This window comes from Nyctibius grandis, chromosome Z (assembly GCF_013368605.1).
Source record: "Nyctibius grandis isolate bNycGra1 chromosome Z, bNycGra1.pri, whole genome shotgun sequence".
NCBI lineage: Eukaryota > Metazoa > Chordata > Aves > Nyctibiiformes > Nyctibiidae > Nyctibius > Nyctibius grandis.
The window spans coordinates 376,525-392,270 of record NC_090695.1 but is presented as its reverse complement, the minus strand read 5'-3'; the positions used below and the strand labels follow the sequence as shown (position 1 = coordinate 392,270).

General features: G+C 44.6%; 1 protein-coding gene across 1 annotated transcript in view; it reads right to left on the bottom strand.

The window, feature by feature from the left end:
* The window catches only part of MYO5B (myosin VB), a 158,771-nt gene that overhangs the window by 5,953 nt on the left and 137,072 nt on the right, over positions 1 to 15,746 (bottom strand). Inside the window, exons 29-35 of the mRNA XM_068422068.1 lie at positions 15,299 to 15,396; positions 8,798 to 8,875; positions 5,467 to 5,665; positions 3,870 to 3,963; positions 2,945 to 3,088; positions 1,740 to 1,891; positions 1,313 to 1,402 (exon numbers count right to left, since the gene is read on the bottom strand). Coding sequence (XP_068278169.1) covers positions 1,313 to 1,402; positions 1,740 to 1,891; positions 2,945 to 3,088; positions 3,870 to 3,963; positions 5,467 to 5,665; positions 8,798 to 8,875; positions 15,299 to 15,396 — 855 coding nt within the window. The remainder of the gene's footprint in view (positions 1 to 1,312; positions 1,403 to 1,739; positions 1,892 to 2,944; positions 3,089 to 3,869; positions 3,964 to 5,466; positions 5,666 to 8,797; positions 8,876 to 15,298; positions 15,397 to 15,746) is intronic.

Genomic DNA, 15,746 nt, shown 5'->3' with positions numbered 1-15,746 from the left:
CAGAAGCTGCTCAGAATGACTTTTTCCCCTCTGTTTTTTTCCACCAAATTATTAACTGAATTTGCAACGAGCTGGTTCATTTAACACAGTAAATCATGGCAAAAAACGTGAAATTTAATTTTGTGTCTTTTTTTTTTTACTCTACTGGTTTTCTGGGGAGGGTTTTCTTTAAAATGTCATCTTGTTATCCAGGCAGAAGAGGGCAAACAGGAGCATAACTGTTAGTATTATCTAAATTATTTTTCTTTTTAATTTAAAGTTGGAAGTCCAGCACTGAGATTTTACACATCATTATCCTGTGAATGATCTGAACAGTTAATTTGATTCCATGAAAATTTTTTTTCTTTATTCTTAAAGCTTGTTTTCTCAATATATCAAACACAAATCAAGACTAAATGAGAAATGACATAATTTGGCTCTGTTGAAGATGTTACTACCCAGAACATATAGCTATAAGAATGGCAGTGTATAATGTACTAAGAGAACTGAGATGATCTGATTTTGTCAGAAAGAACTGGCTATAATAAAACTTATTTCAACTTATGAAATAATACTGAGGTGGCAAGAAATGAGAGGATTTCCTTCCCAAATCTTACATTATGATTATGCATTTTTGCTCTCTTAAAGTGTGGTTATTCTGAAGTAGCTGAACAGAACAGGAAAAAAGAATCAGTAGGAACACTCAGAATAAAACTGCAATATTTGGAGCAGTTTTCCGCTGTCTAAAAACCTTGATTAATGAAGAGCTGCAGGACCTGCTAAAACCAGGGGGAACAGCCTAGCACAAGGAAATCTCCTGTTCAGACAAATCAAAGCTCATGGCTATGAAATTAAAAATAGTCTGTTGCATGTTGTGTTGTAAGGGTCCTGGTTTCAGCTCTCAAATATCTTGTCTTGCTGCAATGCGCCATGAACCTCTGCTCTAGTTCAGACTAGATATAAGGAAGGAATTTTTTATGATGAGGGTGGTGAGACACTGGGACAGGTTGCCCAGAGAGGTGGGAGATGCCCCATCCCTGGAAACATTCCAGGTCAGGTTGGACTGGGCTCTGAGCAACCTGATCTATTGGAAGATGTCCCTGCTTATGCCAGGGGGATTGGACTAGATGGCCTTTAAAGGTCCCTTCCCACCCAAACCATTCTGTGATTCTATGATTCTAGGAGCTGCCTCATGTTATATCCAAATTAACAAAGGAGGGAAGTCAAAGATGACCCCACATCGTAGCCAGAGGGAAGCCACCAGACCCAGGAGACCTGAAGACCCTTCCTGGAGGAAGGCCAGAACACTCGAGATCAGCGACGAGTTTCTTACCGCGTCTCCGCTGTATTGCTTTAAACAGTGCAGGAGGCGACACGTATTCGCCAGCCAAAACGACGTCATCTGAAAATCGTCATTGTGTTTCTGGAGGAGCAGAATGAAAACACGTGAGACCCCCTCCTTCAGCGGGGGCATACCAAGACAAAACGATTTTGAGTTTCCCCACCTAGATCAGGAAGCTCTCTTTCTGAGATGGGCCAGTATTAGCCATTTGTTCCCTGCAAACATTTTTTTTTAATCTTTAAATGTAAACAATTTTATTGCTAAGATCATAATTCTCCTTGTTGTTCTAAAAAGAGAAGCTATAAGAGTGATCAGGTTTGAAAATCACTACGAGGGCTGAACATCACATGATTTGATGTGGTTATAACCATCTTACACCACCACCTTAACCCCAAGAGAAGAGAAAATTGGCAGCTACCTTCAGCACTTTCTTAATGCCGTTGATGGTGGAGGTGAGCAAGGAGTGCACTTTCTGGTCATCGTTGATGTAATCCGCATGTCTGATGCACATGTAGAGGATGTAGGCAGGAAGGCAGGGAACAGTAGCAGACACTGCCTGTGGCTTGAGATCTAGAAGGTTTGGTTTGGGTTTTATTTTTAAAATCCTCTTAAAATTCACCAACTGCCAGGTGAAGCAGGGAACACCGGAGCTGGAGACGTACCCAGGCAAACCCCTCTCCCCCCCAGCCCTGGGGAAGATGGCATTTTGACTCTGCAACTTGCATCCCTCTCTGCAGTGTGGACAGATGGACCTGCTGGAGCCGGCCAAAGCAGAAGAGCTGCAGCACGAGGCAGCACAGTCTGCACTGAAGTTTGTGACACTATAACATTACAATTTAGGGATGCACAGATGAAAGCCTACCCAAGCACCACACAAATAACCTTAGAAAAGCTCCCTGAAGCTTTCAGGAATACCTCCCACAGGTTATAAACCCCCCCTCTCCAAATTCATGATGTAGTAAATTGCTTCTTTCCCTCAAGATACTGAATCTTAATGGCAGCTGTGGGAATTCACAGCCTCTAAAGAAAAAGCCTGTCTGAATAGGGGGACTTCAAAGACCACAGCAAAGGGCTAGCACTGCTCTTTGAGCACTTGTTAGATCCTCACGAGACTCTGCTGGGGTTAGAGTGATGGTAAATACTAACAATTAGCCAAGGGAGCACGACTTCTCCAACAGCGTTGAACAAGGGGACGCTGCAGCAATTCTGATCGGCCCTGCCAGCACAAAAGAGCTCCCAAGTTTATTATCTGTTATTATCTCATAAATCAAACTACATTTGTTCCGTTGCTGTACAAAATCCTCAGAATCTATCCTTCGCCATCCCTTCCCCATCTATTACAACGTCGTATCAAGCTCACCAAGTTACTGCCTGCTTTAAAAACTGCAGCCTCCTTTCTGCATTTTCCATTTTTTTTGCTATCCCTAAGGATTATATCCATTCTGCTCTGTCTGCTTAGTGCTGCGCTGCTTCACCTACCAAAACTGCTGTCACCATAAACGTGCAGCCCCAGGAGGGATTAATTTGAGAAAATTTCTTGGTCTATCTCGAGATCTCAAGTTTACAAACTCACCCAGGCAAGAGAAAAAGGAGCCAAGCACAGGAGCAGAGCAAGTTCCTCACCTGTAATGAGGTTTCGGATGAGAAGAGGCTCGTCTTCTTTATAATATTCCAACATGCCCTGAAAATCTTTCTCCTTCCTCTGGACAGCAACTTGTATGTTACGCTCGTGCCGCCTCCCCTCCGCCGGTACCGTGGCTTGGGATGCTGTGAAAAGAGCATGAAAGGTGGTACCTGGCAGTGGAGAACTCTTCAGGTCCTCCACTGGCCTTAGAGCAGACACCAGGTCAAAGCGTTATATATTAAGTTTTCAATCATGTCATCAGGTTTGACAGACTTATAAAAATACAAAGAATCAGGTCTTGAATTACCGGTCAGCAGTAGTTCTGACTCTGAATGAAACAGAGCACAGAATTTAGACCTAAAGAGGAAAAGATGCAGTCATCTTTTATTTTCCAAGGAACCACAGGCTAGAAGGTAGTAATCCTATGGGAAGCTTTTTTAGTGTATCATTTTCACAGAGGGGGGGAAAAAAAATAGCCAGGCAATGAAAAAAAAATACCCAGAACAGAGCAGTTGCCTGCTAGCCACTGGTCCCCTCTCTATATCTCTGCTTGGGCCACAGTATTGACAGCAAGGACAGCAAGAAGGTTTCTTAAATACCCTCTGAACTGAGCATCAGACCAACGCCTCCAGCAAGCACTCGCCCTCCATCACTTCATGGACCCTCTTCAAAGTTTACCATGTTAACAAGCTAAAGCGACAGGCAGCCTAAGCGTGACCCAGGAGCTTCACTTGGACTTTCAGTTCCCTGCCATCACGCCAACGATAAGCTCAGTGCTCACTGCTAGTTCAGTGCCAGAATGAGAAAAATCTTACTTTAACAGAAAGAAAAAAGAGAAAAACCTGCAGCTGGCCAAGGCTGGCGAAAGCAGCAAAACCAGAGTGTTGTTCCCCCACCCACAATGTCTACCAACAGCCAAGTCACCTTCAAAATCTTGGACCTTCTTCATGTAAATCTTCAGTTGCTTCTTCAGCTTCCTTTCATTCTTTTCCAACTTCTCCAGCAATTCTTTAAGATCCTGAAAAACAAGACGCATTGGGTTAAATCGACAGCCAGATGAATATGAGCCAGCAGTGTGCCCAGGTGGCCAAGAAGGCCACCAGCATCCTGGCTTGTATCCGCACTAGTGTGGCCAGCAGGACTAGGGCAGGGATCGTCCCCCTGTACTGGGCACTGGTGAGGCCGCACCTCAAATCCTGTGTTCAGTTTTGGGCCCCTCACTGCAAGAAAGACCTTGAGGTGCTGGAGCGAGTCCAGAGAAGGGCAACGAAGGTGGTGAAGGGTCTGGAGCACAAGTGTGATGAGGAGCGGCTGAGGGACCTGGGGGTGTTTAGCCTGGAGAAAAGGAGGCTGAGGGGAGACCTTCTCGCTGTCTACAACTGCCTGAAAGGAGGGTGTAGCGAGGTGGGGGTCGGTCTCTTATCCCAGGTAACAAGTGATAGGATGAGAGGAAACGGCCTCAAGTTGTGCCAGGGGAGGTTTAGATTGGAGATCAGGAACAATTTCTTCACCACAAGCGTTGTCAAGCATTGGAACAGGCTACCCAGGGCAGTGGTGGAATGCCCATCCCTGGAGGGATATAAAAGCCGTGTAGATGTGGTGCTGAGGGACATGGGTTAGTGGTGGGCTTGGCAGTGCTGGGTTAATGGTTGGACTTGATGATCTTAAAGGTCCTTTCCAACCAAAACAATTCTGTGATTAAAAAGGAAAAAAAAAAAAATCCAAGAACAGCTCATTTGGGGTGAGTTTGAGGTGAGCCTGGAGTCACTTGGCAGCCAGGAACACATGGCCTGGTCTATTCACCACTACTGCACGAGCATCTTGGTAGAAGAAGAGCCGTGTTATTCCTGAGTCACTCAGAGAGACCCTTACCTACACCACCAAGACTGTGGATGTTGCATGCCTGCTTCTTCTAGCCTACAGCAGGCAATACTCACAACACACCACGCAAAGCATTTTAATCCTGGTTGTTAAACGTATTTAAACAGTTCCAACACTATGTACATACTAGAGCTGTTGAGAAAGGCAAGCAGCCCTCACCTGAACTTAGGAGGGGCCAGTGTTCACTCCAGGCCTTGCAACGCAGATACAGGAGGTGAGAAGGGGAAAATTTAGGATCAGCCAGGCCAGCTTTTCAGGGTGGCACCTGCCCCTCCACACTCCCAAGAAATGCAAGTAAGAAGAAAGGATTGTGTTGTCTTCATGCATAATTACACACTACAGGGGCCCTCAGTGATCTCATTTGATAGGCAGTGCCACAAAGTAGGCAGGCTTAAAAAAAGACAAAAAATAAAGTACCTATGGAGTCACAAGAGTCATGCAGCCGCTGAACAACAGTTCAAGGCCAAGTACCAACGCTCCCAAATGCACCAGTGCAAGATGCTGAAGGATCTTGTGGAGAGTTTAGGGATGGGTGAAGAGACCCCAGTGCCTTCTTCTCCCCTTCACATTTCCTATCTCCTTCCTCTCAACCTGTTTCTTTTCTCCTCTTCCCTAGGCTGTTTTCAGTACAGCCTCTTACCAGATTTTCATTGGTGAGACGTGTAATTTCTTGCTGAAGTCCAAACTCCACCTGGGCCTCTGGAGACAGCTGCAGGGTCTGCAGGAAAGCCTGCTGCTGTTTCTCCATCTCTTCTTTCATTGCATCCACCTGGTTTTTCAGAGCTTCTACCTCCTCCTCATGCTCTCTTCTCTGATCCTGAAGCTGTGCTTCCAGCAACCTGCGAAAAGGACCACACCAATCAGCCTGGGATCTCGGCATCGTGGCAGTAACCACCGTTTGACTTTAGATCCTTCAAAGGCAGCCAACGTGGGAGGTGTTTCCAGTCAACCTCCCTACAAAACTGACACACACAAAGGGGTGCTACGGCTATTATTGCCACATTATCCATCATTTGCTATAATTCTGCAGATTAAATGCTTTTGAAATTAGAGACATTAAATATTTTTTTTTAAATAAGAGAGGAAAAAAAATCCAAGAGCTCCCTTTTCTCTGCAACAGTATCACAAATTTGGGTTCCTTTACTCTTCCCATTAGCAAAAAGCAAATGCAGATCAATGCCCGCAGGTTTTCCCAAACCTCAGCTCCAAGGGCATTCGTTGCTCTGCTCATCCCCTTTCAAACATCAGTTCTTACTCTTGAAAACCGAGCTGTGTATCTCGCAAACAGCTCCGTTGGGTTGGGCTGCCACAGGCTTCGTTTCCTACTGCTAGGAATTTCAAAAAAGGCCGAAGCTGAAACCCTTCATTCCTTCTAGTTGTTTGGAAAGCTGTTATTTCTCTTTGCTTAAAAAGAATTATATACACATATATCTCAATTTTCATTCATAAACTACCTGCAGAAAACTATGCACAAGGCAATTTTCTGTCCCCACAATCAGCTCCTGCTCTCAGCTTTCATCATCACTGCTGACTTCAACCCTTCAGCAGGGGGGAAAAAAGACTTGTTTCCTTGTACTCTGTGCTGTACAAATACTAACGCCATGATACACAGCTGACAGAAGTCACCAAAACCAGCCGTTCTCCCTCTTTTAGGTGAGAACCCCACTTTTTTTCCTAACAGTTTGTCCTACCTCCTTTCCCCTACACTAGGTCTCCTTCCAGCCCTGTCCTGACCCTGTGCACAAGGACAAGCCCAGGAAGGGGAAAATACCGAGCTAAAGGGTCAGTAAGACATTTGGTTAACGCATTTTTCCAGCAATTTGCTAAAGCAGAATGCCTTTGTTAATCCAACGGAAGGACAATTCATCACTGCAATGTTAACTGCCCTCCTGTACGCACCCATGCTGATGGGGATGCTGACAAACCTGGCAAGTGACACGGTAATTGATTCTTTTTAAGGGTATCCTCTACCCTCTACTAAATAGAAATCTCCCCGTTGGTCCACCAGCTCTTTCAAGAAGACTGAAATAAGTGACTCCAGAAGGTAGAAGGACTCTGAGGAAGAGGCATCAAGCCAGAAACTCCAAAGTCTTAGTCCCAGGTTACACAGGGCGATGGTGGTAAAGAGGAGGGATGACCCAGAGGGACAGGAAAGCTGGAGAGGGGCTTTTTACAAGGGCATAGAGTGACAGGAGGAGGGGGAACGGTTTTAAACTGAAAGAGGGGAGATTTAGATGAGATCTTAGGAAGAAATTCTTTGCTGTGAGGGTGGTGAGACCCTGGCCCAGGTTGCCCAGAGAAGCTGTGGCTGCCCCCTCCCTGGCAGTGTTCAAGGCCAGGTTGGATGGGGCTTGGAGCAACCTGGTCTAGTGGAAGGTGTCCCTGCCCTTGGCAGGGGGTTGGAACTGGATGGTCTTTATGGTCCCTTCCAACCCAAACCATTCTGTGATTCTGTGATTCTATAACCAAGCCTGTGTCCTTGCTGTAGCTCATGGATGTGCTCTCCTGGGCAGAGCTAAGGTACCACTCTTCTGGGTCCACTGGGAAATTCGTGGAGATTCACACCTATGAACTGTTTCTCTGCAGGAACAATTAAGCATGAGGGTTGTTTTTTGTTGTTTTGGGAGTTTTTTTTAAGGATCATATAAAAGAACACATGCTTTCTGTGGCAGATTTCTGGATGAAAAGTATTAATCATTCCTTGGGTTTGATTTTTTTTTTAATTGTTGTTGTTTTTAGAAGATCTAAACAACACAATCTCTACTCCCATTTTGCAGCAAACAACAGAAAAGCGTGTTTTCCAACTATAGAAACATGGAGAATAATGCACTCAGCCTTGTAATCATGTTGTCAGGAGTTATATTCTTAACAGGCTTGGAAAATACAGGCCCACCATGAAATAAGTATTAAGTACTTAATTTTCATTTTATTTCTTCATCTGAGTTCGGATTAACCATGAGCTGCCCTCAGAAAAATATGCTCCTTCTATGAACTTGGGTTCTTATATTGCTTGAAAAATAAATTAATCATCCCCCGTATTTTTCCTGTTATTGTCTGGTTTTACCCTGATCCCTCTAGATGTGACTGCTTTAAACTACTTTATACAAGATTATTTTAAGTTTCCCTCTCTCTAGTGTCCTTAATCAGCTGATGTCATCTCTTCTCTAAAAATCATATATATTGGAGCCTCATAACCACCCTGCGGGAGAGCACAGACTGATTAACAACTAATTATCAGCTCTTTTGAGCACCAAGCTGAACCAGGAGAAGAATCCACGAGTCCTCCCTCCTTGCTTTAATCTCCATTTGTGTTTCTAAACATTCATTAGCTTGGAGATGAGAAATCATTACAGAATCACCAGCATCCCCAGGAGATATGGAGGTCGCCGGTATTGCCCCGCTGGGATATTTGCCCACCAGACCAGGATATGGGCAAAGCTGTGGAAGGATGGCACCGTGCGTCCACCACGTACCTTCCTCCTCATACCTATAGGCATGGATGGGAGCACACCATCCCCAGGAGCATGCAAAGCAGACGGCATCGCACAGGGACTCCACTTCTGACGTGTCAAGGATTGGGAGAAAACGCTTTAGGGAGGTGCTATATCTTAGCGCAACTTGGGAAAAACCATCTAAAATAGGTTTTTTTGGGCTTCCTGGAGATTACAGCTTCCCAACACCTTTATCACACAATTTCTCCTTAACGTAACATAATTCTTACTGAATCACAGCTCAGGCATTAGTGACAACAGCCACCATCAGCAATGCCCAATTACAATCACAACGACTCCTCTGAAAATTAGAGGAGGGACTCGATTCCTTCAGTTCGGATATCCCACCTCCAGCTGCTCCCAGAGAGGACAACAGGTCCTACAGAGGACAACAGGACAACAGCAGAGGAAGAGAAAGAAACAAAAGGGCAAGCGAAACGGGGAGAGGAAACAGTGGGAGGAAAAAAGAAAGTATTTGACCTGGCAACTTGCTTTAAACCTTGATAAGCCAAGCCGAGCTCTCCATCTTCATTGAGATACCCCCAGTCCTCAGTCTTGCTAGAAATAAAGGACAGAAAAAGGAAACAAGAGGACAGAGAAAGACAAAAGGTCAATTGCGATAGAAGGAGAAAAAGTGCAGAACCCTTATTAATTTAATTTTTTTTTTAAAGCACAGTTTCATTACATCGTATTTCCTTTTCCACCATGGTCAATGAGAACCATGCCCCCATTGTGTCCCGTCCAACACACCCCTGGCTAGTGGAGCTTCTCCTCCCTCCCCAGCTGTGAAACGCATCCTTGCGCAGCCCCTTCCTCCCCTACCCACCACAGCCAATATGGGAACCCAAAATCGTTCGGGTCAGAAGGGACCATCAGAGGTCACCCAGTCCAACCTCCTGGCAAGTTATCGTCTTCTTGAGATGTTACTGTTTTTACCAAAAAGCCCAACTCCTGGAGGTCAAAGCCTGTGCTTTCATTTCTATATGGCTAAACCATTTCCCATCTGATTGCAAGGAATAGCTGGCAAGCCCCCAGCACAGCAGCTAGCTCAAATCCACATTAAAATCTGATGCTTAAAAACAAGGACTAAGAGAGAGCAGAAGTCAGCATGAGGGGTACAGCCCGAACACAGACGGCGTAAAACGAAAAGCAGAGTGACCCTCAGCAGCTCCCAACAGGCTTCCTTGCTTCCCTCCCAAAAAAATTAACTATTTTTGAGCTGGAACAGCCCACATGCACTTCTGACACACAGTGCAAACACAACCCAACCCCACTGCTTATTGCATACTCATAGCTTGGAACAGCTCGCTCCTCTTCCAGACCTTCTATGCTCTGGCACATCTCACTAAAAATACATTTTTAAGACAAGTTTCTCCATTTCCTTCCTTCTGCAGCAACTTCTCCTGGTCTAAAATAAATTATCTTCCTTCTGCTTCAGTTGAGGGTCTCCTCAATCATCAAGTCAAACACATCAGCCTCTCCTCAGAGCAACCTTCGGTCCAAACATCCCTTGGATGCTTGTTTTCCTCCATACAGAGGAGATCCAATCTCCTCTGTATCCATCCAGGCAGAAAAATGCCCAGAAAAGCCTCATCTCACTTTAATAGTAGAAGTTCTGTTTTAACAGGTGGGGGTTTTTTTAAGCTATAAAAGGCAGGAAACTCATCTACCTTCTTTAATGAGGTGTTGAACACATTACAAATGAGTGATGGGAGTCTGTCAACTTGACCAGAAACACTTGGTACAGTCAGATTTTACTTGGCTTTGATATGAGTTTGAAAACAGTTGTTCTTTGGGGAAATAATAATAAAAAATAAATAAACAAACAAAAAATCACTTAATTATCATTAAACTTTCAGACAAAAAAAAAAAAGAACCGAGCCAACATGCATCTCCTGTTTCAAAAAGAGGTGTAGCAGATGCCATTCCCTGGCAAGGAAATTTGCATATTTAATTTAAAATCTGCGTATTTAAATGGAAAAGCACAAACTTTCTCTAACAAACGTTCACATGAGGAAAGCAGTGGGAACTGTGGTGGTGCAGCACTACAAAGAAAGGACTCAAGAGGTGTCTCATGGCTGCAGACGGCCGATACATCCCTTCCATCCCAGTGTACCAGCATGGCATTTCTCCAAAATAGCAAACATTTCAGGCACTAACATTGGGGAAAATTCATCTGTTAAAGCTGTATATATGAATTTAGATTAAAACCTTATTTTTTCACCCATACAGAGCAGGTTTCCAAAAGGGTCTGTAGGCTCACAGAGACAGGGAGGTTTATTGGTCTGATCTGGGTAAATTTGTTAGTAAGGTCTTTTTTTTTTTTGGTTCAGATAATCTTAACAGAACATGTACTTAAGCACTGAAAATGAAGAAAAAAAAAACGGAAGGATCCTCACTATTTATGACATGTCAGTAACCTGGGAAATCTCACACGATACGCGTTTCACACGAACGCATCTCACACCAGACGCATTTTCTCTTTGAAAACTAAAGCTTTCCTTCCTTTTTTAATCAGATGCATTGTGATAAACGAGGAAAACAGCTCAAGGCGGTGCCATTATATTATGATAAAACTGCCCTGGGAAATAAGCATTCAGCTCATGTTCATCAACACGGCGCTGACTCAGAAATCACCAAGCTCAGATTGACCAAGAGATTCAAAGTCAATTTTAGCTAATTAGATTTATTAGTGTGTGCCAAAATCTCTTAAATGCTGGGGAAATCTTTCTCGCAAATAAGGCTGAAAGGAGTCGAAAGGACATGATTCACAAAGCCTCATTTCTCCTTCATCCTTATCTTGGAGGTACAGGTCTGGGGGAGAACTTCCTGCCCAAACGCCTCCTTCTTCTCCTCCAAGTAGCTTAGAGGAGGTGCACATATACCAAACCCCAGAGGTGTTAATTTTAGCATCTTCAGATAATTATAACCTCTTAATAAAGAAGGGACTTTTCATTTTCAAACACAGATAGTCTTCCTTTTTTTTAAATTAAATGGAAAACTAATGCACATCACAGATTAGATACATGTCAGAGTGGGAAGCAGTGATAAGAAGAGACACGTTGGAGAGTGGTGAGTAGAGATATGAACCCTTTCCATGTGATGGCTTCCTCCACGTGAAGCCAGCGTCAGCCCTTCACTTCACATTTGCAGCTACAGGTGGAAATTACCCAACAGAAAAAAAAAAAAAAAAGCCACGTGCTCTACAGGAATCACTTGGAAGTTAATCACAGAAGTTCATTTCAAAGATTAAGCCTGATCTACTTTGAGCTGCCAAGTTCTTCTCTCTAACATCATCACCTGGTCTTTTGTTGGCTCCACATTTCCACCAAGATCAAACAGGCTTGAAAGAAAGATCCCAAGAACTGAAACAGGGAACAAAAAAACCTACTTAACTTTACATTCAGTTACTGAAGTGGAAAATTAGCCGGAAACTAACTTGAAGCTTTTCCCTTTAGCAGTTGAAAGTCAGCAGGGGAAAGAAAAAAAAAAAAGACAAAAAGCTGAGTTTACTGCATTTATGAGGTGCTGCTTTTAATTCAAACTTCCCCTTGACCCAGCATCAAAGGGCTTTCCCCTGAGAGCAGCGTGGACAAAGAGAATCGCTACGTGGGCAAGGGTAGCAGCACCTGGCAGTTTTTCCTGTTTTCCTCCTGCTGTATTTAAAAGTCCTGGATCGTCCAAGCACAAACACAGGCTGGGTGGAGAATGGATTGAGAGCAGCCCTGAGGAGGACTTGGGGGTGATGGTTGACGAGAAGCTCACCATGAGCCGGCAACGTGCGCTGGCAGCCCAGAAAGCCACCAGTGTCCTGGGCTGCATCCCCAGCAGCGTGGACAGCAGGGCGAGGGAGGGGATTCTGCCCCTCTGCTCCGCTCTCCTGAGACCCCCCCTGCAGTGCTGCGTCCAGCTCTGGGGCCCCAACAGCAGAAGGACATGGAGCTGTTGGAGCGAGTCCAGAGGAGGCAGTGGAGATGCTCAGAGGGCTGGAGCACCTCTGCTCTGGAGACAGGCTGAGAGAGTTGGGGCTGTTCAGCCTGGGGAAGAGAAGGCTCCAGGGAGACCTTCTAGCACCTTCCAGTACCTGAAGAGGCTACAGGAAAGCTGGAGAGGGAATTTTTACAAGGGCATGGAGCAATAGGACGAGGGGGAACAGTTTTAAACTGGAAGAGGGGAGATTGAGATGAGATCTTAGGAAGAAATTCTTTGCTGTGAGGGTGGTGAGACCCTGGCCCAGGTTGCCCAGAGAAGCTGTGGCTGCCCCCTCCCTGGCAGTGTTCAAGGCCACTTGGATGGGGCTTGGAGCAACCTGGTCTAGTGGAAGGTGTCCCTGCCCATGGCAGGGGGGTGGAACTAGATAATCTTTAAGGTCTCTTCCAACCCAAACCAGTCTATGATTCTATGATATAGACATAGAGTGAATAAAAGGTCTATCTCTCACCAAAATAAAGCCATGCTCTATCCCCAGCCTACATGGCTAAGACATGATGACTTGAAGCTAGGAGTGACCCATGGAAGTATCATGGCTTTACCACATTGGGCAGAGTGGACCGATGGAAGAGCATCCACCTTGGTTAGAAACTGCTCACAGAATGACAGGCATCAGGGTAAAGAGAAATTGGAGTGCGCCTTGCAGCGCAGGCGAGAGAAAAAGTGGCTCTCGCTTATTAATCCCACTTCAGAATTGCAATCCCACTAGGAAAGCTTTCCATTAAAATATTTATTGATCAAGAGTAGAAAGAGAAAGCAGCTTTATTTCTCATGCTGACACACTTGGGTATAGAGCTGCGTAACTATGAATGCAAATTTGCGCTGGGGGAGGGAATGGTAATTTATATCCACAAATACAATAATCCATGTTCCCCCAGCGTTTGTTTTCATCTGTTTTATTGCCATCAACTCCAGCCTACAGTTTATAAACCAACCCAATATACAAAAAAAAATGCACAGGGAACCATGTAACGGGGAAGCTGGTGGTGATTAATGAGCCACTAGATACATCACCGCAGAAAATCAGGGTGATAGTTCGTGGAGGTATTGCTATTGTAGTCCAAGAGCCAAGCTCCAGCCAAGCTTCACATGAGAGGTGGACAAGAGAGGTAACAGGAAACTGAGCCTGGAGGCTGCAGATTTCCCATCCCAAATCTCAAGAGGCCAAAAACCCACCAACGTGTGATCACGTGAACTTCTTTCAATTGCAGCTCCCCTGTGCAACAGCAAGGAAAGGGATTTATACACCGTGGAAAATCAGATCATTGTGGCATTTTTGATGATTTCTGTGTGTGATTCCATCCTCACTGCGTAAGTTGTTAAGTCTGGAAACCAGAATGGCTGAAGGAGGACCAGAATCTCTGGGCAGGCTGAGTGAAAATGGACAACGTACTCCAGGATGGCCAAATATTAATTACTATTGAGGAGCGGTGATACAACCTGGTCAGAAGCACACCCTATGAAAGCAGCAACTCTTTATTTTGCCTCCAACTCCTTCACCAACACCTGGACACACACTAACCACCCCTACACAAGCACACTGGAAAATGCAGGTTAGGGAGTAATTAACTCTGTGCCTGACAATGGGATTTTGCATCCCATACTACTGCCCGTAGCTCCAGGAGAAAGTTGGAAGGAAATAAAGAGGAAATCCACAGAATTCATTAAGTGACCAAAAGACGCACCTTGCAGTAGGAAGCACACTGATCTTCACTGATTTATTGACAAAAAGGTGACATTTAAATAAATCTCATCGCCTCTACTGCAGGAGGGGCAGAAATTTCATCAGCAAGTTCACTTCAGGAAAGCAAATATTTAATGGCAACAAATTGAAAACCAATAAACATCGGTCCTGCTCCAGCCAGACACAACGCCCAGGTGGCAACCTGGTCTAGAGGAAAGGTGTCCCTGCCCATGGCAAGGGGTTGGAACTGGATGGTCTTTAAGGTCCCTTCCAACCCAAACCATTCTGTGATTCTATGAAACCAGTATCACGGGAGTCCTGGACCCCAGTCACAGTTTTTCATATTGCATTCAAAGATGGTGTGCCTTTGCTCATATTCATACAGGTAGGAATAAAATACTAATTAAGTCATGGTATTTCCCAGCCTGGACTGCCAACAACCTTCTGCAACCAGTTTCCAAAGTGACAAAGTATATAGTGTTATTAAAAGCCATTAATCCACAATGGTTAGGTCTTCCTCTACCTTGCTGAACGCAAATTATTTATGAAAAAAAGCCTCAAACATCTCTATTTGTCAAGAGAAAAAGAGATGAACATTCAATTTCCTTGCAGTAACATAAATAGTTATTTTACATATTATCTTGCTGTTTATTCCATGTAATTTTGTCTATTTTTTTATTTTACATCCTCCTATACAGCTGCAAGCATTGATTTGATGCCTCGCAACGTAAGCCCATTGTTACTATAAGGACAGACACACGTTCACATTATTAACCCTCACTATGGGAAACCTGTAATCAAACAAATGCTCCCAACTCTCAGTTTAGATGCATGAAAACCAATAACATGGGTGTCACCAGAGAATATAGCGTGTGTTCATTAGCTCAGTTCATCACGGGCTTTTGTGTCTGGCAAAACGAGAGGGGAACCGTGCTGTGTTCCCAGCACAGCATAAGGACTTACTTGAAGCAAATAACTCTTTAAATATATCCCAAATCCTAATCTTGCTACTATTTATGTTCTGGAAGCAAAGTCAAAAATCCAGTTTTGCTCACTTCCATGTTGGCTTTTCTACCTACCCAGCATCTCCCCTCCCTTGGGGTCACACTGCCCCAACAACAAGGGCTCCTCACCCATTACAAGACACGCATCTTTTGTCCCATCTTTATAGCCCATCCTTGACCCAAGGTCCAGAATACAATCCAGAAGCTGGTAACTCTCTAAAACATGTTAATTTTGGTCTTGATCTTATCTCACACACATTGGTCAGCCCCTCCTGCCGCTGAAAAAATTGAGGCCACACTTACCGGTTCGTCTCGCACATGCCCTGGTAGGCTTCAATCGCGTCCTCCTGATCAATGTGCTTGTCACTGTTCGGCCAGCTGGCATTGGTGGTGATGCTCTCCTAAATTCAACATGCAAAACACAGCAGCATGACATCCTGCACATCTCTCCCCACCTTTCCAAGTTCCTGATAACAAACAACTCCCAACCATCCTTAATAGAGCTTCCTCAAGGCATCCATCAGGCTAGAGAGCCCCTATGAATTCATACATGTGTGAACAGACAGCAGCAGAAAACAGGAGATGGAAGAATGCTGTGAACCTGGGAAGGAGATAAGGGGTGTGTGTGGTCTGAAATACAAAACACACCAAAACCTTGAGGAATGATAAGGCAGTGAATTAAAAAGCCCAAGTGACTTGTCAGAAAATGTACTCTTCCATCAGAACAGGCTCTAAACAAAAAGCCCTCGAA